We start from the raw sequence: 21,635 nt of genomic DNA, 5'->3' as shown, positions 1-21,635 counted from the left end.
TTCAAGTTATATGAGACTATGCATCATGTGTTGCTACATAATCTAGTAAAGTGATCTGGTATACAAAACATGACTCTTTGCGGCACACGAAAAGCCTCGCAAAAGCCTCAGCGCGATGATGATTTTCTCGCAGGCTCTAAAGCAAAGTTCTTGAGTTTAAGCGGCATACCATCATTTTCTCATTTCATGGCAAAACATTAAGATGGAGATCTTACCATAAATTTGAGCAGAAATTATATCCTCGTTGTGACAGATGTTAGGTCTAACTGTTGTGTTCTTGGTTCAGCAACTGAGCACTAGAATCATAAACCAAAACAAATAACCGCAACGATATGCAGACGTTCTCTCTGTTTGAAAGCTAGAATGACTTATGTTCCGCTTCGATGAATTAGTAGCGAACCCAGGAGGGTTTCGCGTTTTATACTATAAGTATAACGTAAACACATATCCCCAATATCTATCTGTAGAAATTGTTGTGTCTGGGCTATGGAAGTACCCCCACCCGTTTCAAAATACTAATGTAAATACCACGTATAAGAGGTTTCCCTGCGTCTCTTAGATCACCTGTCAATCACAAAATGCATGACGCCGACATATACAACACATCCACCCCCAATCAAAATTTCGGACTCGCGCTTCTGACAGAAGTTGGCAAGTAATGTTCTTCTGTTACAAATACTACAAGTACTATCGAGTGCGTATTGACCCAAACCCTAAACATTCAATAGCATAACAACTTAGCACTCTGTTATGTGATTTCATGGGCCTTCAACGTGCTCTCATGTGGTGTTCCTTCAAGCGTGTGAAGTATCTTTATCAATGTAAAATTGCACACATTGTTTTCAGAACACCAGCAGAAAACTCTTCAGCCTGCTAGCCACAACTTCAGTATAGTCTTCATGTTCACAGCACTATATTTTCCCAGAGAACCCAGTATATCTTTCTCTTCGTCTCCCGCTAATACACTTACACTACCACAGTTTCAACATAATAAGCAACTTCTACCACTGAACCAGAGTTCTGCCAAAAGAAAACTTCCCCGGACCTATTCTTACTATGAGCATTCCCGTCACAAATTTTCCCTGTGTCCAAGATGTATTAAGCTACTTCGAGTACCCAATGCTGATCACTTACAAAATTAGAAATCGATGACAGAAACCTGACGGCCATCAGATTCAATGATAAGACAGTGTTGAGTATCAGATTATTCCCGGAAGTCGTTCGTGATGCCTTTCTGTCCCATGTCTCAAACTGCTAAAATATGACGTATATGTAAGTAAGTTCATTATGGGAAGATGTTCCCGTATTGTAGTGTAGTGTAGCGTATGTACCCCTGAAAGATTCACCCGCATATTCTCATATACATTACTTATATACAGTATTCTTCTCTTCTCTTCTACTTGCTTCTCAGACTCCAGTCGCCCATAGATAGTTTTGAAGTTCTACTTCTTCTTCTTCTTCTACTTATCCTTCTCCTTCTCTTTCCTCGCCTATATCCTCCCACCTTCTCTGCAATCTGGCCGACCCAGACTTTCATATTTCACTCTGGATTTCTAAAATCCCACATGCGATCTTCATTCATGAAAACCACCAATATCCATCCACTCCCCAATATCAAGCGAGTGGACTCCCAATCCAATTCATGCATTGATAATATATCCATTCCTCTGACCCACGCAAGCGCCACCTCTCTGTACTTCTACATCGAGCACTCCGATTCTACAATGCCAGATTCACATCCAAATAATGCACGTCATACTATCCAGTAACCTCTATCCCACATTTCAGGACGTGTCGTAGATAGATTATCTATATCTTCTCTATACCTACCTACCTACTTCTCCTCCTTCCCTAATATTCACTTCAAAACTTTCAAGTCCTCCCAGGAATGTCTGGCGTCTTGTTTCCTCTCTCAATAATGCTATTATATCTATCCCATTACAATCCAAAAATTACTACCATGATCACCACCACATCACCATCTAAGTATCTCTAACTATCTCTTCATTTCTTACTCCATAATCTGACCTCATGCATGCCTCGTTAACCTAATACTCCATGCTAATAAAACCCGCCTCCATCGTACCAGCTCCTCCTTGAGTCCCTTCAAATTCCACTCCTCACTTCCTCATATATGGTTTCACAATATCAGCTGAAGGAAATGGCACATATCAATATTCATAAGTCATAGTATTCCTCTATGCCTAAGAAATAACAACCATGTATCTAATTTCTCATCTTTCAATCAAGAGATCTTGAGAAAAGAGAATGGCTCGTAACTACCATGCCATACCATGCAACGCAAATGAATAATCCTTCCCCGTAAATACCTACCCTGAACCATAGACGCCGCCCCAAATGAGAATAAGCCTTGGCCCTATCAATCATAAACGCCATTTTCATCGTATCGTATTATATCATCATGTCATCACCCCCTCATCGACACTTCTTTTAATTACCACCAAATAATTCGCCTGCCATTCCACCACCCATGCCTCTTCTACCACCCTCTCTATGTGATTTGACTTCCATGTCCGAAGCGATGATATTCATACGTAGCAAATGTTGTCTGGCTTCACGTTCGACTTGCTTTGCAGTCTTGAGAGCTTCTTGTTGGATTTCTTGACGATTGGCTTTGGGCGTTGATATGAGCGTCTGGTCGGAATATGTTAGCATGATAAATTGAGCAAAGGGGAAGTGTAGAAGTTGGAAAAGTTTCAAGATAATTGGAAATAAATGTACCTTGGCAACGAGGTCGATTCTAGCATCTAGCTCTCCACATTTTATCATCTCTGCCAACTCCTTTTCAATATTCTTTCCAGGTGGAGCGAAGTTCTTGTGCAATGTCTCAAACGTAACACAACTGAATGGAATGAAGTACTGAACGATACTCTTGCTCCTAACACGTGTGTAAAGCTCATCGACATGCTTTTGCAAATGAATGTCAAGTAGATAATCAGACTTGTAAGATTCTAGAATCTCTAAACATGCCGAATATTTGCTACCAACAAACGCTTGAATGGCACGACGAATATGTGGCTCCATCTCAAGGTAGGTGCGGAAATCCGAGTTCTCGAGAACTGTCTTCTGTAATTTGTTACGATCGATAGTGGCTAGAGCGCAGAGACCTCCATAGACAGCAATATCGTTAGGACTGACGATTGTATTGTAAGTCAAACCCATTCCTGGAGGTGTCTGTAGAAAAGTTTGTGCAGCGGCAGCATATTGCCCAGCATGCATTTGTGCGATACCTTCAGCTGCATGGCAAAATGGTTTAATAACCTTCTCATCATCTGGGCCAAGAACTGTTCCTCTCATTTTTTGAACGTTGGAAAGAACTGCGATGTATTCTTTTCTTTCAATAGAAACTTCGATAATATGTTTGGAAACGTCGATTACATGTCTTGGCATACTAATATCTTGTCGCATGCGAGAATAAGCTTCGAAGGCAAGTGCAAGTTGACCTGTAGCTTCATAATGTTTGCCTAAATCTTCATTTCCCATCTATCCGGCAGTTCATTAGCCAGTCAATCTTCGAATTTCATCTGCTGTGGAACATAAGTAAGATGACTTACCCGAATGCTTTCTTTGATTAAGTTATTCTTGTAGCCTTTCAACTGTGCTTCCAAGCTTGCAGCCTCCGCAGCATTGGACTTATTTGTAGCATCAATCCACTGATCATCTCTAACAGCCTCTGGTTCATTCGGCGCAATTCTGCTCATAGCAGCCCATCCATCCATGTAAATCGTAACATCCTTTCCTTGCTTTGCTTCTTTAATTAGCATTTTTAAAGCTTCGACGCCGAGGAACGTGGAGGTGATGCCGATAAGATAGAGTCGCTCGAGTCTAGTCCTGCCTAAACAAGAAGAAATGTTAGCGACAAAACTCCATGAGGGATTATATATAACAGAAAACTTGATATCTCACCTTTATAATTCGCAATGTAGCTTTCTAGATCGAACTTTGGCGGATCTACAAAGAGAAGAGCTGGTCAATAGCTATTTACTTGAGAGGATCCAATGGGCAATTTACCAGTAACAACAAGAGCTTTCTTTCTACTCGTGGTAGGTGACATTGGCGGGTACATCGAAGCCATCTTAATCTAAGGTCTCTGTGCTGTAATTGCGCGCGCTGCCTGTTGCAATAGTGTAAGTCGAATAAGGATTTCCTCAATTTGTTGCGTCCAATAGTCCTTATTTCGCTCTCCGGTCAAGTGAAAGTGTGTCTCGTCGCGTTCCTTCAGGATTCTGCTTTTTTCACGGGAAGCTTCGAGTAGGGTAGCTATTGATGGGGTTTCGAGGTTAGAAAGAGCTCTCTATCAAGATATTAGGCTATGAGGTTACATACCAAGAGGGGTGGAAGCAGTGACACTAGTATTCATGATTATTCGGGTACAGTCCAATCGGTGGATCAACTTCGAAGTTCCGTGGTGGGGTGAACAGGGCTGAGATGAACAAATTAGAACTATACAGCTTGAGCACAGACATTGATCATCACGTGATATGGACATTGTCTGATGCACCTCCGTGTGCTCGCTAATTGCAACCATGGCCAATGTCATGGCAGTGCAGGTAAAAGGAGCATCTTATTCAATGTAGTTACATACAGTGGCTTGTTACTTCAGATCCAGTCATTCTCAGACTGTTCTCTGACCATAATAGATCTAGAAAATCGAATTGGTCTTTGTAGTATGATGAATGGAATAAAGATAAGCTTACCTAGTCAGTTAGGAAACTCCATCTCTTTTCACATTACAAAATTTGCTCATGTCTTCCAATTATTTAATAGCAAATTTTATAAAGCATGTTTCCAAATCCTAAACGTATGGATGTTTTAGCCCTCTTATTAATGGTTAAAAAAATCTAGGTTGAGCATCCCAGTGCGAGTAATAGGTTACTCGGCTAATGTATTGAGAATGCCCAAGTCTTCCATCAAAATATGAAGAACGTAACTCTCTTTCTCATTCTTCCAATCAATCTAGCTAGCATAAGGAGAGGTCGCTATCAGCCACCCTCTCCTAAGGTTAAAATGTTAAACATATCTCAAAAAGAGTCTCACCATGAGGTAGAGCGAATGTAATTCTCACTTGTTATATCGTAGATTAAAGCATCGAGCCATCTAATCCTCAGAATAATCGGGTCGTCTATTTATGCCTCCCAGTTCAAAAATATCAAAATTGGTCCCGGTATCATCCTATTATTAAATGAAATCTGCATCATCATGGCTTATCACTTCTGACCAAACCCTTGAAGTCTCTTGTCAGGTACTTGAGTAGCTCTGAAGAATCAGACATCAATCTAAGCTATATCTACTAAACACCTGACTGGATGTTAGTCGAATAGGAGCATAGAAGATGATATATACTCTTGATCCACGTCACTTGCAAATGCTCCCTTCGCTGCATTTCAACAATTGGCATACTCATCGAATTAGATCTGGCAAAGTCGAAAAGTGTACAGCAGGAACTCACAATCTCTCTATGCTGAAAACACGCGTTGGAAGGAACTTATATTGAATCACATAATTGACTTCTGCCACTTAATAGCTTAAAACCGCCAAATCTATTTTACATTTTTCAAATCATGGAGCAGGAAAAGCAAACTCTTTACTCATCGCTATAGACCAAACAACTGGTATATCGCTACACATACTATTGAAGATATCCAACACACCCAAACAGCAAAGCCTCAGTATTTCAAACCTCCGACCAAAACTTCCACATCAATACAAGAACCCAACAGTCTTACTTCATTCACATCTCTCGAACCCAGAAACCCAGAAACCTTCAAGCCACAAAATATACACAAGATCACCCCAAGAGTAGAAACTAAAGCAAGCCAGACCAGAGCACAGCACGCACAATCCCCAATGCACCCCAGGAAACACCACCCACCCATTTACCATCCACCACAAATACCAACCCAATCTACAGTAAACACTAAACGAGGAAGCAAATAGGCGAATACATTCACTTGTAGCTATTCTATCTCTATTTCAGACGATATCCATATATATACAATTAATGAACGCGCTGCCATTGGAGTAGAGGAAAGGAAGATAGAGAAGTAACGAAATGAATAGAAATAGAAATTATGTGCCAGATATTGTCCCCTTCACTATACCTTAGACATGCAGCAACCTTTCCTTCCTCCACTCTTCAAAAAATAGAGAAAAAAATTAAAATTGACACCAACTTATCACCACGAACCAACTCACCACTTCAATATCCCCCTTCTACCTTTATACAACAAACTGTCATTTTCAAGTCTCCCACCATCCGCGATTGACCTCCTATTCTCATCAAATTCTCCTCCACCAACTCCAAAATCGATCATTAATTCCAATATTTCACATAATCACAGCAGAAAACTCAACTACTTGAAGCTTTCAGGGTATATTTGATTTCTTTTGATTATCATAAGCTGATTCTAGACCTAATTCCCAAACACCCAACGCCAATGTCATTCCTTAATCATTAACCATCATCATAATTATCCATTTATCCCCTTATATCAAGTCCTTTATTGATACAAATCCATGTCTCCATCACTATCCCCTTCATATCTATAGCCTCTATTTCCTCCCCTCCTACCAAATGCCTCATTCGCATCCACTTCATCTATTTCCATATCATCTTCACTACTCACTTCCTCGCTGCTACCTTGATGATTAGGTAAAACCTCAATTCTACCATCTTGCATTACAACTCTTGCAAGCTCTCCGTCCTTAATCGCTCCCCTCAATAATAACACCGCCATTCTGTTCAACACCTCTTTCTCAATCAATCTTGCCAGAGGTCTAGCACCATATGCCGGACTATAACCTGCTGAGCCAAGATAATCTCTCACCGCAGGAGAACAATCGATTCGAACATTTCTACCATTATTTTGCAGTCTCTTTTGAATTTCTCCAAGTCGAACGTCGACAATCGAACGGATTTCTCTCTTAGTAAGACGATTGAAAATAATTGTAGCATTGATACGATTCAAGAATTCCGGTAAGAAGTAATCCTTGAGAGCTTGTTCAACCATCATACGAGTAGTAGGATCAATTTTTCCGTTAGCAGCATTAGGACGATCAAGGAATTCGGCACCCAAATTGGACGTCATGACGACTATACAGTTTCTAGCATCAATAACACGTCCTTGGCCATCGGTAATACGGCCGTCATCCATGAGTTGAAGAAGAACTGTAAGAATCTCCTTTGCTGCTTTTTCGATTTCGTCAAAGAGAAGGATAGAGAAGGGTTTGCGACGAAGGGCTTCGGTAAGTTGTCCTCCGGCATCATGTCCAACGTATCCAGGTGGTGCACCAATCATACGACTAAGTGCATGACGTTCTTGATATTCGGACATATCGAGTCTGATCATAGACTTTTCATCGTCGAAGAGGAAATCGGCAAGAGCTTTGGTAAGAAGTGTCTTACCAGTACCAGATGGACCGCAGAACAGGAAACTTGGTGGCGAGTTTGGGTTTGAGAGTCCTGCTCTTTGAAGTCGAATGGCATCTGAAACTGCTTTCACAGCTTCCGATTGACCGACAACTACCTTGCCTAATGCTTTCTCCATGTTCAACAACTTATCCTTCTCCGTAGCCTTAAGTCTTTGAACAGGGATACCAGTCCATCGAGCAACAATCTCGTTAATTTGGTCTGGGCCAACGGTGTCAGTGATGAGAGATCCACCGGAATCGAGGTTAGAGGAAGAGCTAAGAGCCGCATCAGCAGCCTTTTTCTCTTTCTCCAAAGTCTTGATGAATGCTACTTGTTCTGGAATAGCGTAGTATTGGAGATCAGCGGCCTTGCTGGTATCACCCAAACGAGTAGCTTCATCCATCTTGACCTTCAATTGATCAAGCTTAACTTTAGCTTCTTGGATATCCTTGCCTCTCTTTCTCTCGCTTTCATACTTCTCACGTAGAGGTCTAAGTTCTTCCTCGACGTTACTAGCGTCTTGCCTAGCCTGAGCTAAGCGAGCCTTCGAAGCTTCGTCCTTTTCACGAGACAAAGCATGAATTTCAATCTCGAGTTGTCGGTGTCTTCGATCGAGGGAGTCGATAATCTCAGGCTGTGATTCTCGGGCAACTCGAACAGCTGCTGCTGCTTCATCAATAAGATCAACAGCAGAATCTGGGAGTCGTCTTTGTGTAAGATATCTAGCAGCCAAAGTAGCCGAAGAAACAAGAGCAGCATCTGCAATGGTAACTCCGTGATGAACTTCGTACTTCTCCTTTAATCCACGGAGAATAGAGATGGTATCAGGAATAGATGGTTCCTTAACCAATACTTGTTGGAAACGACGTTCGAATGCTGCATCTTTTTCGATGTACTTTCGGTATTCATTAAGAGTGGTAGCACCGATACAGTGAAGCTGTCCACGTGCCAACATAGGTTTAAGCATGTTAGCAGCATCCATTCCACCTTCACCACTGGCGCCAGCACCCATGAGAAGATGCATTTCATCGACGAAAAGAACGATCATCTCCTTGGATTCTTCAATCTCCTTCAAGACACCCTTCATTCTCTCTTCAAATTCTCCTCTGTATTTACTTCCGGCAATAATCGATCCGACATCCAGAGAAAGAAGTTTGCAAGCAGCAAGATTATCCGGTACATCAGCGTTGACAATTCGCTGAGCCAATCCTTCCACAACTGTCGTCTTTCCTACACCAGGTTCACCGATCAGTACTGGGTTATTCTTCGTACGTCTCGACAAAATTCTAACGACTCGGCGAATTTCTTCTTCTCTGCCAATAACCGGATCGATCTTTCCCTCTCTAGCCATCGCCGTCATATCGATAGTAAATTTCTTCAAGTTCTCATTATCCTCCTCTGCATCCGCCGTCTTCGAATCGACTCTTTTCGTTCCCCGAATCTGCGAAACTGCATCTTGCAGAAGCTTAGCATTCGGCATGTTGGCTTCCTTCAAACATGTTTGAACAGCCGTATCTTGAGTAACTGCGATAATCAGATGATCCACCGCAATGAAAGAATCCTTCTGTGTCTTCTGCAATTCCTTCGCCGCCCTCAAAACTTTATTGAAAGCAGGCGAAACGGCAACTTGCTCTGGTGGAGGATCTTGACTGGGGAGACGAACAACAGCGCGCTTGAGTGAACGATCGAGAGCTTGTGGATCTCCATGAGCTCGCTCAACTACTTGTCGGAATAGTGATTGAGAAGCATGACCATGCGATGCGTTCATAGTTTGCTGTTGGTCTTTCGACAGATCGGGTAAAGGATCGAGGAGGGCGAGGGCGAGATGGAGGGGGAGAAGTTGAGAAGATCCATGTTGCTCTGCGTTGGACATGGCATCTTCTATGGACTTCGTCGCCCGAGTGGTAAAGGACATGTCAGATGTAGACATGATTGCGGTATTGTGTTCAGTTCGTATGTGTGTGTTTTCGTTGTTGTATTGTTTCAAACGCAAGTAATAAGTTCTGTAGGTATTATGCTGCGGGGTTTAGTACCGAGCTTCAGCGCAAGAGAGTAAATAGAACAAACTAATTATTTCAATGAGTGATTCGAATTGAATATGGTTTTATGTCTTGATGGTGAGAAGAGGAAACCGAGTATAAGGAAAACACTCATTTATATAGGAAGCTTCAAATGTGAGACCCATACGATGACCTATTCCATAGTAAATACTTGATATCTCTCGAAATGACTGGCACCATCCTATGAGCTTCTAGGATTACCTCGTAGCTTCTAGAAACGTCAACCTTAAACCACACATTTTTGGGCCCCACACACCAAAAAAGTTGGCTCGCTTGCATTCGCCGCCTGCTTTCTGCTTGGTAGCGGCCTAACTTTGGAGCCCAACATTACATAATTCAACCAGGCATCAACTTTATCCATGGAGCCAAAGACGCTAGGACAATTTTGGTTTTCAAGATATCGAAATTGTTACTGTCGCCCGCATTTCCAGTCAATCAATTCACATTCTTCATAGCCATGAGTGTCCCGTCACTTCGGAATTGCATCGGCAATTCGGTCAGCAAGACAGCGGGTGTCAGATATGCATCAACGAAGTCGGTGACTGCGAGACAACCACCCAATCGTCCGGAACATGGAGAGCAGATATATGTCTATAATCACTTACGGACGAATCAAGTCGTCTACTCACTTACTAGGGGAATGGACGTATGTTTTCCCTCTCTACCTTTCATTTACTCTTTACCACCATACTCAATGCCTCAAATCCTCTCATACTCGCCCCGCCCCCGCCCCCTCTACCCCAACCCCAACCCTTACTAACCCCTCGCCAGAACACCTCTTCCCTTCACCAACTCCCCTACAATGGCAAAAAGACCCGTCCTGCCGCCCTCCGCAAAGACCACTGGCACCCCATGGCCCTAATAACCTTCCCACCTGGCTGTTCCTCCTCCGGCCTTAGCGCCTTCCAAAAACTCCGCGAATATCGCAAACGGCACGAACACTCCTGGGACCCCTCCTCCCCCCTCTTCAAGCGCGAGCCCCAACCAGGCGAATCCGACTACCAGAAATCAAAAATCCATCTTACCTCCAAATTGCGCTCCCGCAAAATTAACGACCAAAAAGCCAACACCGTCGCCGACATGGCCGCCGTTCTCAAAGATATCAGATATGGAAGTGAAAGAATAGGTCTCGAGGGAATTGGGAAAGAAGGCGTCGTAGAAGTGAAATGGAGTGACCTCGCAGACGCAAGTTACGCAGGCGAAGGATCCGATATCTGGGGCGAAGCTGTTCTTCACGATACTCTACCTTGGGATCGAAATAATCGGGACATTCTCAAAAGACAAGCACTGAGCACCGAAAAGCAAGCCGAATGGAAAGCCGAGCGGGCAGCGATCAAGGAAGCCAACGAAGAAAAGAAGAGGAAAAACAGAGAAGAAAATGAACGAATCATGAAAGCGAGAGAAGAGAGATGGGCAAAGCACATAGCGCTCATGGAGAAACACCGCGCAATGGGAAAGGGACCCAAGGTGCTCCCACAAAGAATCAGACAATCCCCCGCCGACAATTGGGCGCAGGAGAGACAAGCACAGTTGGAAAAATTAGCATGGATGGAAAGGACGGGCGGTTCGGCGCAGGAATATGAAATTTCGCGCGAGCAAGCTGATGCAATTGATGCGGTTGCAACACAGGAATTAGAGCTTGAATCTGCAGTTGAAGCTGGAGCTCAACCACTGGGATTGGGAAATAAATCAAATGCAGAGACAGAGACTCCTGCAACTAAAATTCTTTAAAAAAGTAGAATTTATGTTTTTGAGATGCACGTAGGAGATGTAGATGTAGATATATATTGTAAAATCACATAGTATCACACCGCACTATATTGCATTGCATCGTATTTCATTTCGTATCTTCTTGCTCTACTGTATGTATATATATATACACCCCCCTCCCTTTATATTCGAAAAGAGATAAGAGCAAAAGCAAAAACGGAAAGAAAATAGAAAGAAATTTAAACAGAAACAAGAAGAAGAAGAAAAAAAAAAAACACAAGCGAAGTTTCTCCTTTTCCTTTCCCTTTCCTTCTCCTTCTCCTTCTCCCCCTCTTTCATTTTTCATTTTATTCTTATTGTTTTTTTGTTATTTTATCTTGTCTTGTCTTATTTTGTCTCGTATCTTGTACTTATATCTTGTATTTGTATTATCTATTTTATATTATCTATTTTATATTATCTATTTTATATTATCTATTTTATATTATCTATTTTGTATCCTTGATTCTGTGTCCTTGATTCTATGTCCTCGATCTTATATCAAAGCATACAGACACACACACACATATACACAAACACATATACATATATGTTCATATTCACATTTGAACCATAAGAAAAACTATAAACAGAAACCTCACATTCACTAATCCACCAAATCCTAATCCCCAAATCCCCAAATCATCATCATCATCATTCCATCCCAAACCCTACCCAGCCATCCAGCATCTCCCTCATCCGGCTCTTCAGCCATTGTTCTATTATTCTGTATTTCCATTTGCCCTTCTATAACAATCCTCAAGAATTCCCTCCCTCCCTTTCTTCCAAAAAGAAGAAGAAACTCCCTAAACCTTAACCGCAAATTGTTTCAAATATTCATAATCGTCAATATTCGCATCCACCGTTTCTCTAATGATTTTCGCCGCGTCCGCGCCGTATTTCTCGGCCCATTCTTCGTTTTCTTGGGTTATGGTTTTGGTTTTCTTTTTCTAATTTCAGAGTGTTAGAATGCAAATTTGTGTATCCATTTCCGTTCAATGGAAAGAGGGGAAAATAAGAAGAGGGCTAAGAAAAACTTACATGTTCCCTCGCTTTCAAACTCGAAGAATTAATAGCATCATCGTGGAAACCCCTCCATTTCTCAAACGCCTCGCGCGCTTTCTTGTGATGCTCTTCGGTATCCCAAATCAACATATTGGCATCATATTCCAAGCCCACCTCTTTACAATAAGCTTTAATGATACCCTCTGGATTATCCAACAAATCATCTGCGTCAATAACCGTAACACTCACTTCTCCGTCTTTCAGATTCTCAGACTGGGATTCGGGGGTTCCGGCATTGCTGGGTCCAACTTGGTTATTGGAGCGTAGGAAATCGAATACGCGACGGAGTTCATCGTAACCGGCTTCTTCAGGCATGAAGTCGTAGAAGCCAGTTACTTTGTCCAGAGGAGGAATGGTGCAGCGGAAGTAGGAGGGAATGCTAGAACGGGGATGGCGGATGAGGAAGGTGAAGTGGAATTGCTTGAGGATTTCGGCGGGGACAACGGTGGGGTTTCCGGGCTCAGCGACGGTGTTATATGGATATGGGGCTTTGGCGGTGGTGCCGTTAGTGTGTCCATTGGTGTGTCCATTGGTATGGCCGTTTGTGTGGCCGTTAACCCCATTGGTTTCCCCATTTGACACCCCGTTTACTCCGTTTGTTTCGCCGTTGGTGCCGACACCCTTCTTGACACTTTTACCTCCGAGTGAGGGAGCAATTGATGCTGGTTTCCCTTGAGGAGGCACAAGGTAGTGAATAATATCTTTGATATAAAGTCGCTTTCCCTATTTTGGTGTAAGCTGTTGGTCCATCAGAACAAAAATATATGCTTGTAAGGATTTAAAGTCGGGCGCACGAAAAGTAAATCTTCCATGACGTAATTTAGAGAGTCAAAGAGAATGCGGGTTACAAAAGATAGGACTGGCGCGATGGTGACTTTGGTGTACGGAATATTTGGGTATCAAATAGTAAAAACGGAGCCCATAGTGTCAGACACTTGTCTTCTGCCCAAAACCAATCTCGAGAGCTCCGGTGAAGCTGCAGGGCCAATGCCATCTTAAGGAAAGACGGGGATGACAGTGAAAGCGGATTCAATTCTAACCTCTTTGCCTTCTTTCTCAATTCTCTCGAAAATCGTCTTGTATGTACTATCTGCGAAACCACTCTCCTTGCGCGCGGCTTCATCGTCTTCATATCTCGGGCTGAGTCTCTCGGGACCAAAGTAGAATGCATCTCCAAAGGGTTCGTGAACACAGGCAAGGACGTCATCGCGAGTCATAAAGACCTGAATACGTATTAGTCAATTAGCTGCGAGAGCTGCGGGGTGAAGTGGTACTCACTCTTTCGAATGCGGTAGAGCATGCTCTGGGGTGGGTAGCACAGAAGATTGGTTTCATGGAAGTCATCTTGCTGGTTATATTTTAAGTCAAATCTATCGATTGAAGTTGTAAATGACAATAGCAGGATCCAAACGGCAGACACACTAATCAATACAAGCAATCTATATCTCAAGTAGAGCTTTGCGAAGTGGTCCAAGGTTTCCTTTGTTGTTCGTTTCCAGAACAATCCAAGGTAGGCAATTCAGGTACAATCTGAGATTTTACAAATCTTTCAAGTCGATTGGACCAAAAATAATAAATGCTAGATAAAAAGAGGACTGGAAGGAAAATCGATTCTCTCGAGCTTAAATAGTCGTAGCGATCATATGAAAGTGTAAGTTGCGACCAAGGTATATTTCCTGCTAACCGTCATACTATACTATGTAGAGCGCGGGTATGTGGCAGCAAAGCAAGAATCCCAGAGAGCAAATCCGACAGACCAATTGACGAGGATGAAAATGAGCATGTGTGTAAGAGATTTACACTTATTGTGGTTTTCTGGCAGACAGACCCAAATAAAAGAGCCATTTGCATTGAATGGATCTTCTCTTGCTTACAGGATTGTAGGTACATTGTACATTGTACACTGCACTTTTTTTCCTTTTCTTTTTCTTTCTGTCCCCTCTCTCTGTCTCTCTTCCTTACCAAGACGAAAATCACACAGAATCCATGAAGCTCGCCGTCTCATATCATGGATGTCAAGCGCACGAAGCCAATGATATATAATGGTTGTGTGGTTCTGCAGTTTTGCCATTCGTAAAAGTTGATGCCACAGAGGTACGGAATACGGGTAAGATATGACGCACTCTAATGCAGCCATGCCCCTCCTTCCAACTTTGAAATTTTTCCCTTTTTCAATTTTGCCCCTCATTCAACCTGGTGCATTTTTATGCGGGCACTAAGGAGAGTCTAGAAATTCTGGGCTTATGATAGTTGCGCTGTGGCTTGTGGCTTGCGGCTTGCGGCTTGCTTTTTTCGTGGGGGGATGGCGTGGGTGCAGGGCGTCGTTGAACGATGGGAATCGGAATGGATGTGGTTGCCAGAACTCCAACCCCCCCAAACTCCAACAGGCTATTTGTATCGGGGAAGGATCACGACTGATGGGAGCACGCATACCTACCTCTCTGTCGGGTGCTTGGCTACCTGGGTGCCCAGCAAGTATTTATTCATTTCATTTCATTGATCAGGATTGGCAACTGCGTGAACAAGAGAAGACCGTGAAAGGATCACAATGCTTCGTCCTTCATAAATGACCCCTTGATGCAAGTCATCTGAAAGCGCCCGTATTATTTCAGCAAGGATACCTGGGTCGAGTCGGCCTTCCCAAAAAGCAAAACAGGACAACACGGATGTGAAGCACGGCACATGCGATGGACACAGAGACGCGAGCGCAGAGTGAGTGCAGAGTGCAGAGTGCAGAGTGCAAACGTAAGAGAAAAGAAAAAGAAAAAGAAAAAAGAGCCGACGATGTATCTCCAGCCTTATCTGAATCCCTCTCTGTCTCTTACCCTATGGGCACACCCTGTGAGAGGCACACAAACGCGAGAACGGTCTCCGGTTGCAGTCCCCCCAAGATAGCGGAAAACATGATAAATCTCATAATGTAATTGTGCGCATCTCTTGATCTGAGTGGTTACTGATTCGGGCAGTACCCAAGGGCTTCTCAGAAATCTGGATTCTGGATAAACTACAGTCATCTGCCAAATGTGAAATGTGAGGATGGGACGGACGAGAGTGTGTATGTGTATGCATGTGCTGGGTACTAGGTGGGTAATCGCAGTAAGCTGCTCCACATGCACAGTTAGACTACACACCAAAATGGATTTCCAAGCATTGTACGAAGTGCGAGGGTGTGGCTCAAGTGTGGTTGAATCATCTACTTCTCTTCTGAGGTGGAAGGTGGAAGGTGGAAGATGGAAGATGGAAGATGGAAAGGAATTATACACCTGCTAATGATAATATCCAAACACAGCGAACATCCAGATGCGAATCACACACATTTCGTTTCTTGCTGCCCGTCGCGTGTGAATAAGGCCCCTCGACGCGAGTGAATAATTTGAGTCATTCAAGATGGTGTGCCCTTCACTAGCTTCCGCCTTGCCAAGACTCTGAAATCGATATCACGGTCGTTTCTCCTCGGACCCCTCATCAGAAATAGATAGTACGGAGAACATCCTTGAACTCGCAAGGCTGGAAACGCCAGGGAGGTAGGGAGGTAGGGAGGTCGCGAAGGGCAGATGCGGAGGAGATAGACACAGTACACGCCAACACATACGAATGGCAATCTTATAAATACCTCACGGAACTCGACAGTGTCTTCTCTCGCTCGCCCGTTTTCCATGATCCCCCCCCCTCCCTCTCTCTCTCGTCTCTACTCACGCCTCACGTTCATCGGTCCCGGATTTCCGACTTTCCGACTTTCATAATTCGAGGCCTAGCAAGCATGCGGTCTAGTCCGGTGACGGTGTGGCCCAACTGGGGTTAATCGAGCGAATACGGAATCCATCCCTTCACGATCCCTGCGCATGATTACTTAATGGATAGTGATCCCGCTCGGCGGCGGACCTCTTATCGAATGATCCCAAGTGCCTTGGCAATGATGTTCTGGCGTTTTCTGAAATCTTTCTATTTCGGCCCACTGTTCTGCACCTTTAAGCTTTCCACGCCTTCCCACATGGGGAAAGAGCGCGTGGCGATCGCTTCCCTCTTCCTGCATTGGCTCCGTCCCGTACAGAGAGAGAAGAGAGATTATAGATTATTTGATTGAATTATTGTCACATCAATCCGCAGCCTGCTCAGCAATCCATCGACGCACGACGAAACGACCGTCCACTGGAGAGCAATCGACAATACACGAGGGATGGATGCATCGCGCGAGCAGAGGGGGAGAGGGGGAGGGGGAGCAGCTCTCCGTCTCCCTATCGACCAACCGACCGAGCGACCGACCTTGGGAAAGTTGTAAGTTGTAAGTTGTAAGTTGTAACTTGTAACTTGTAACTTGTACCCTGGAGCAACTGCTTCTTTCTTTTTCCATCTTCCCTTCCCCATCATCCCTCCCTCCACTCACTTCACTGGCCCCTTCGATCGTTTGGCGGACCCAATTATTCCAATATTCCCAATCTATTTCAAAGCCAACGAAAAAGACCCAAAAGACCCAAAAGAGAGTAGAGCTCGGGATACCCAATTAATCAATCTATGCAGTCCAATCCCATCCCATCGTTGTATGTCCGCAAGATCCGCCCGCCTTGCTTGCTTGCAGATTTGGGTGAAATCATCCTTTGTCTTATTAGTCGTTATCTCGTTGTAGGAACGGCTTAACCATGGTACAGTGACATTTATTACTCCATCCATGATTTTCTTTACGTCCCCATACCTTTTTCCCTAGATGCACGAAGAACAGGAAGAGGAAGAGGAAGAGGAAGAAAGCTGCTTTTTTCCCCCAATGGCGTGGTATTATTCGGCAGACTGGGTACTTCATGCAATTTATGCATAATAGAATTCCATCGAGTCGCTAGAAAGAACGATCGACCTCGCCCTCTCTCTTAATTGCTTTCTCACATTCATACATACATACGTTCGTACATATACTGCACACTATATACCACACCCATCCATACACCCATCCATACATCCATACACCCATACGTTGTCATACCTCCCAAGCCCTCGATAGCTGCATCTTTTGCGCTGCCAAGCGGACTATTTCTTGTCAATTGCTACGACCTTGCCTTATCCTTTTCCTATTGACTCTGCTTGTTCAGCCCAGTTTTTCCTTATATCCGAGAGCGTCAACGTCAAGACTACGCAATAAAGAATAAGAGGGGTCGATTGCCCGAGCACTACCTTCCTTACCAATACCTCATTCGGCCAGTCCGATTTGTGATTCCATGAATCGTAGCAGAATAATAGAAGTCTGCCATTGATTCATCCTTTTCTTTCTCTCATTGAGATCGCGACTCCAGAAGTCCTTTTTTTGGTTCAATCTTCATTCTTTTAATCATCAAAGATGTCAGGCACATCAGGCACATCAACCGACAAACAGCCGCAATCGCAACCAGGTCAAGCTCAATCAAGTCAAGAAACTCCTCTCAGTCCGAATCAATCATCTCCCGACCTGGAGCCAGCAGAAGATTTGCATGCGCCTTCATCGCAGCCACGCCCTGCGCCCTTGCAAAAGAGGAGACGAGTTACGAGGGCGTGTGATGAATGTAGGAGGAAGAAAATAAAGTGTGATGGAAAGCAACCTTGTACTCATTGCACTGTATATAGTTATGGTATGATATTGTTTGTGATTTGCGTATTTTTTTTTTTTTTTACATCCATCGTTGACCAATGTGCCATGACAGATTGTACATATGATCAGCCCTCAAATAGAAGAAGGAACCCGGCGCCGCAGTATGTCGAATCGTTGGAGCTTCGTCTACAGCGAGCAGAAAGCATTATAAAAGCCTATCTTCCAAACATAAATCTAAACGATCCAAACATAGATGCGGCATCATTACTGCACCGACAAGTTGCGCCGACGACCCCGTCGACCACGAGCTCCCTGCCAAGCGGGACCCCTCAACAGCCACAGCTATCAGAACAGGATGCGCAGTTACGATCCATGATAGAATCCACAGGGCAACTCGATCTTGACGAACGTGGAAACTGGGACTTTCATGGTGGTTCATCGGGAACTGTCTTTATTAGACGTCTACGTGAACAATTTGGTAGTTTACTTGGATCTCCCAACTTGCTTCCCAAACCACCAAGTGCGCAAATGCCACCCACTTTCGATTCCCCAAGATCATCTACTGATTCTCCTTATGATTTTGGTCTTCCCAACACAATGGATCTGCCTCCCCGAGAAGTAGCCATGTCTTTATGTGAAGATGCATTGCATTGCGCTTGTTGCCTCTTACGTTTCGTTCATGAACCCAGTTTTTATGAAATGTTTAATAGGATATACGATCTACCACCTGAAAGTTTTGGTGATGAAGAGCATAAATTTCTGCCGTTATTGTATATGGCTTTAGCTTTGGGCTGTATGTTTTCGTCACAGCCCCCCAACTCCACGGACCCGGATGGGAAGAAGTATAAAAGTAGTATGGATCAAGGGTGAGTGCAGTCTTTAGCGACAGTGCGCATATAGCTTCGTAGCTTCGTCTTACCCGAACTTCATGGATGAGTACAAGCCTATGTCTTGTGCTACTTCATCTCCAATTTATTACAAGACTAACATCTCGTCAGATTCAAATTTTACAAAGCTGCTCGACAAATGATGGATCTGACTGATTGTCGCGACATGACATCTTTGCAAACGATTATATTCATGATCATGTTCTTACAAGCAACATCAAACTTGAGCATATGTTATTCTTACATAGGTCTTGCCTTGAGATCTTCATTACGCATCGGCTTACACCGTAGCCTCAGCGGCAATTTCAATCCTATTGAGCGAGAAACTAGAAAGCGAGTATTCTGGTTAATACGAAAGCTTGATACCTATGTTTCTGCTATTCTAGGATTTCCAATAATGTTAAGTAGCGACGACATTGACCAAGATATGCCACTTGAGGTAGATGATGAGTACATAACTAAGGATGCGATACTTCCTATGCCTCCTGGCAAGATGTCATTGTTAGTGGCTTCAAATGCTCATACTCGACTCATGGGTATCACTTCGAAGGTTGTCAAACACATCTATCCAATAAAGGGCTTGGAGCAATCTATTTCAGGGAATAGCAAGGCATCATATACCATTAGTCACTCAAAAATCCGAGAGATTGAAAAGGATCTAGCAGATTGGCTGGACATGCTACCCATGGGACTACGTCCTGGAGGTGAAGGTACACCCGAATTAATACGGTGAGTCAAGGATGCTATACTTTGATATAGGATACGAGATTACTTCCAGTGGTCTAGATCTTGAAGTGATCATGAATCTTTACTAACGGCAATGTAGTATACAACAACTATTACGACTAGCATACGCGCATGTTCAAATGATGTTATATCGACCCTTTCTTCATTATGTCTCTGGAAAAGGTTGTGCTGGAAAAACCATTGATGAGCGATCATATGCATGTGCAGCAGCTTGTGTCAGTGTAGCCCGCAATATCATTCATATTACTGCAGGGATGAAGAAGCAGGGTCTATTGGTAGGGGCGTATTGGTTTACCATGTACACAACCTTCTTCTCTGTCATATCCTTGGTATACTACGTTCTTGAGAATCCCGATAAGAGCGGAGCCGCAGAAATTTTGGCAGACGCAAACGATGGAAAGGATGCTCTAATTGGTCTTGCCCAAAGAAGTATGGCCGCTGATAGATGTTCTGAAACTCTCAAGGTTAGTGCCCCATTCCCCAATGAAATATTTACCTAACCCAAATTAGCCACTGTTTGAACAACTACCAGAGAAGTTGAAAAATCGTTCCGTTTCGGCTCCGTCAAAGAAGAAAAGATCAGCACCATCATCTACCCAACCAACGCACCATAGTAGTCCCGAGATTCCAAGACCAAGTTCAAGTCACTTCACCCCGTTACCTCGCGCGACGACATTCCCCCAAACCCCCACCTCTCTCCACGCCAGCGGTCTTCCAATGCAAAATTTAAACAACCGCTTCCACATAAACACAGCATCCAATCCAAATCTTCGACAAGGGTTTCAAGATCTTGTATCACCGAGTGATTTGTCTACTGCTGGCACTCCTGAAAGCACAGCTTCGACTACTCATAGCATTCCACAATATGGTGTACAAAATCAATTCAATGCTAACAACAGTATACCATATCTCACAGGACTGATGTTCCCATCTACAGATCCTTTTGCGTATCCAAATCAGCCGATGATGGAATTCGATGCGCAAGTTATGAAGCAGGAAAATGATGTAGATGATACAAGAACCCAGCAAATGTATATGGGTGGTGGTGGCGGAGCAGGGACTGGAAATGGAATGTTTGATGATTTGGAGGGACAAATTTTCGGCCCGTTACCTCCGTATATGATGCAGGCTCAGCACGGTTTCGACATGTCTGGGGCGGGATCTGGGGGTGGAAACGTAGGAGTTGGTGGAGGGAGCATGGGTGGGATGATGCACGGGACAAACGCGAATACGAACACGAGTGGAGCCGGGGGTACGGGATTTAATCCTCAGAATTTGGTGTATAACACTGGCATGAATTTGGACGGAATCTTCGATAATGTTGGGGGCGATACGCGGGGAGCAGGGAGTGGGTGGAGTGGAATGGGAGGTCAAGGGTTTAGGTAAAAAGGGGGTTTGGATGAAATTCGTCGGATAAGGACATTGTTACATTTTACCAAGTTGATGGAAATCAACAGACTGCTTCATCTTCAGCGAAGAGTTTCAGTATTGCACGGCATGGATCGGCATGGACGAATGAAACGCGGCATGGGACTATGTGGAGGTCAACTTTTCTTTGAGAGAAAAGGATGAGAAAGAGCAAGAGATCACGAGATGATTCAAGACTTCTTATTTCCTCCGTCGCATGTTCGAAATATATCAAGTGATATATGTATGAACCAGGATGGTTTCAAAAATCTGAATTGGTAATGTGTAAATGATGTATTGTATTATACCTCGGGCGTCTGATTTTGACAGTGGTCGGAGGTAGGGTAGGATAGGGTAGGAGGGGGGGAGGGGTAAACATATAGGATGGAATGGAATGGGATGGGATCAGCGTTATGGTTATGGTTATGTTATGCACATGTTAATGGATAGATGTATTAGGGTTGTGCACAGCGCAATATGGAGTTTGAGTTTGACTGACTTTGTTAGGTGGGAATGAAATGGAAAGGAAAGGAAAGGAGTGGATAGAATAGAAATTCATGGAATGAAAATTAAACGTATTTTCTTCCTTCTCTCTTCTTTCTCCCCTATCTGATTCTCAAACTCAAAATTCAAACTCAAAATCCAATTCCAACTTGAGATTGAGATTAAATTTTCTTTTGTATACTCTAGTATCTATCTATCTATCTTACCTACATACCTACCCTCCACAAAACAAA

The 21,635-nt window shown here is 43.7% G+C and overlaps 5 protein-coding genes across 5 annotated transcripts; 2 read left to right on the top strand and 3 right to left on the bottom strand.

Annotated features, from left to right (window-relative positions):
- Positions 1 to 2,165: 2,165 nt before the first annotated feature.
- Positions 2,166 to 4,425, bottom strand: BCIN_10g03920 (hypothetical protein). The gene is made up of 6 exons (XM_024695591.1): positions 4,348 to 4,425; positions 4,033 to 4,281; positions 3,928 to 3,972; positions 3,576 to 3,856; positions 2,743 to 3,504; positions 2,166 to 2,655 (listed from the first exon to the last, which is right to left on the bottom strand). Exons 2-6 carry the CDS (start codon positions 4,094 to 4,096, stop codon positions 2,452 to 2,454), a joined length of 1,356 nt encoding a protein of 451 aa, XP_024551385.1. The 5' UTR covers positions 4,097 to 4,281; positions 4,348 to 4,425; the 3' UTR covers positions 2,166 to 2,451.
- Positions 4,426 to 6,379: 1,954 nt separating this feature from the next.
- Bchsp104 lies at positions 6,380 to 9,749 on the bottom strand. The gene has a single exon (XM_001546058.2). The coding sequence runs from the start codon at positions 9,360 to 9,362 to the stop codon at positions 6,522 to 6,524; it is 2,841 nt and encodes a 946-aa protein (XP_001546108.1). The 5' UTR covers positions 9,363 to 9,749; the 3' UTR covers positions 6,380 to 6,521.
- Positions 9,750 to 9,853: 104 nt separating this feature from the next.
- On the top strand, positions 9,854 to 11,454 carry BCIN_10g03900 (hypothetical protein). Its single transcript, XM_024695590.1, has 2 exons — positions 9,854 to 10,138; positions 10,264 to 11,454. The coding sequence occupies exons 1-2, from the start codon at positions 9,950 to 9,952 to the stop codon at positions 11,221 to 11,223; spliced, it is 1,149 nt and encodes a 382-aa protein (XP_024551384.1). The 5' UTR covers positions 9,854 to 9,949; the 3' UTR covers positions 11,224 to 11,454.
- Positions 11,455 to 11,626: 172 nt separating this feature from the next.
- BCIN_10g03890 (hypothetical protein) lies at positions 11,627 to 14,829 on the bottom strand. The gene is made up of 4 exons (XM_001546056.2): positions 13,585 to 14,829; positions 13,347 to 13,529; positions 12,283 to 13,029; positions 11,627 to 12,191 (listed from the first exon to the last, which is right to left on the bottom strand). Exons 1-4 carry the CDS (start codon positions 13,648 to 13,650, stop codon positions 12,048 to 12,050), a joined length of 1,140 nt encoding a protein of 379 aa, XP_001546106.1. The 5' UTR covers positions 13,651 to 14,829; the 3' UTR covers positions 11,627 to 12,047.
- A 1,161-nt stretch (positions 14,830 to 15,990) lies between these two features.
- Positions 15,991 to 21,628, top strand: BCIN_10g03880 (hypothetical protein). The gene is made up of 5 exons (XM_024695589.1): positions 15,991 to 17,897; positions 17,970 to 18,723; positions 18,856 to 19,473; positions 19,571 to 19,955; positions 20,002 to 21,628. Exons 1-5 carry the CDS (start codon positions 17,630 to 17,632, stop codon positions 20,875 to 20,877), a joined length of 2,901 nt encoding a protein of 966 aa, XP_024551383.1. The 5' UTR covers positions 15,991 to 17,629; the 3' UTR covers positions 20,878 to 21,628.
- The last annotated feature ends 7 nt before the right edge of the window (positions 21,629 to 21,635 follow it).

The sequence above is a fragment of the Botrytis cinerea genome, chromosome 10, assembly GCF_000143535.2.
Source record: "Botrytis cinerea B05.10 chromosome 10, complete sequence".
NCBI classification, from domain to species: Eukaryota; Fungi; Ascomycota; class Leotiomycetes; order Helotiales; family Sclerotiniaceae; genus Botrytis; species Botrytis cinerea.
The sequence above is the reverse complement of the archived record's forward strand: the minus strand, read 5'-3'. Positions and strand labels throughout refer to the sequence as shown.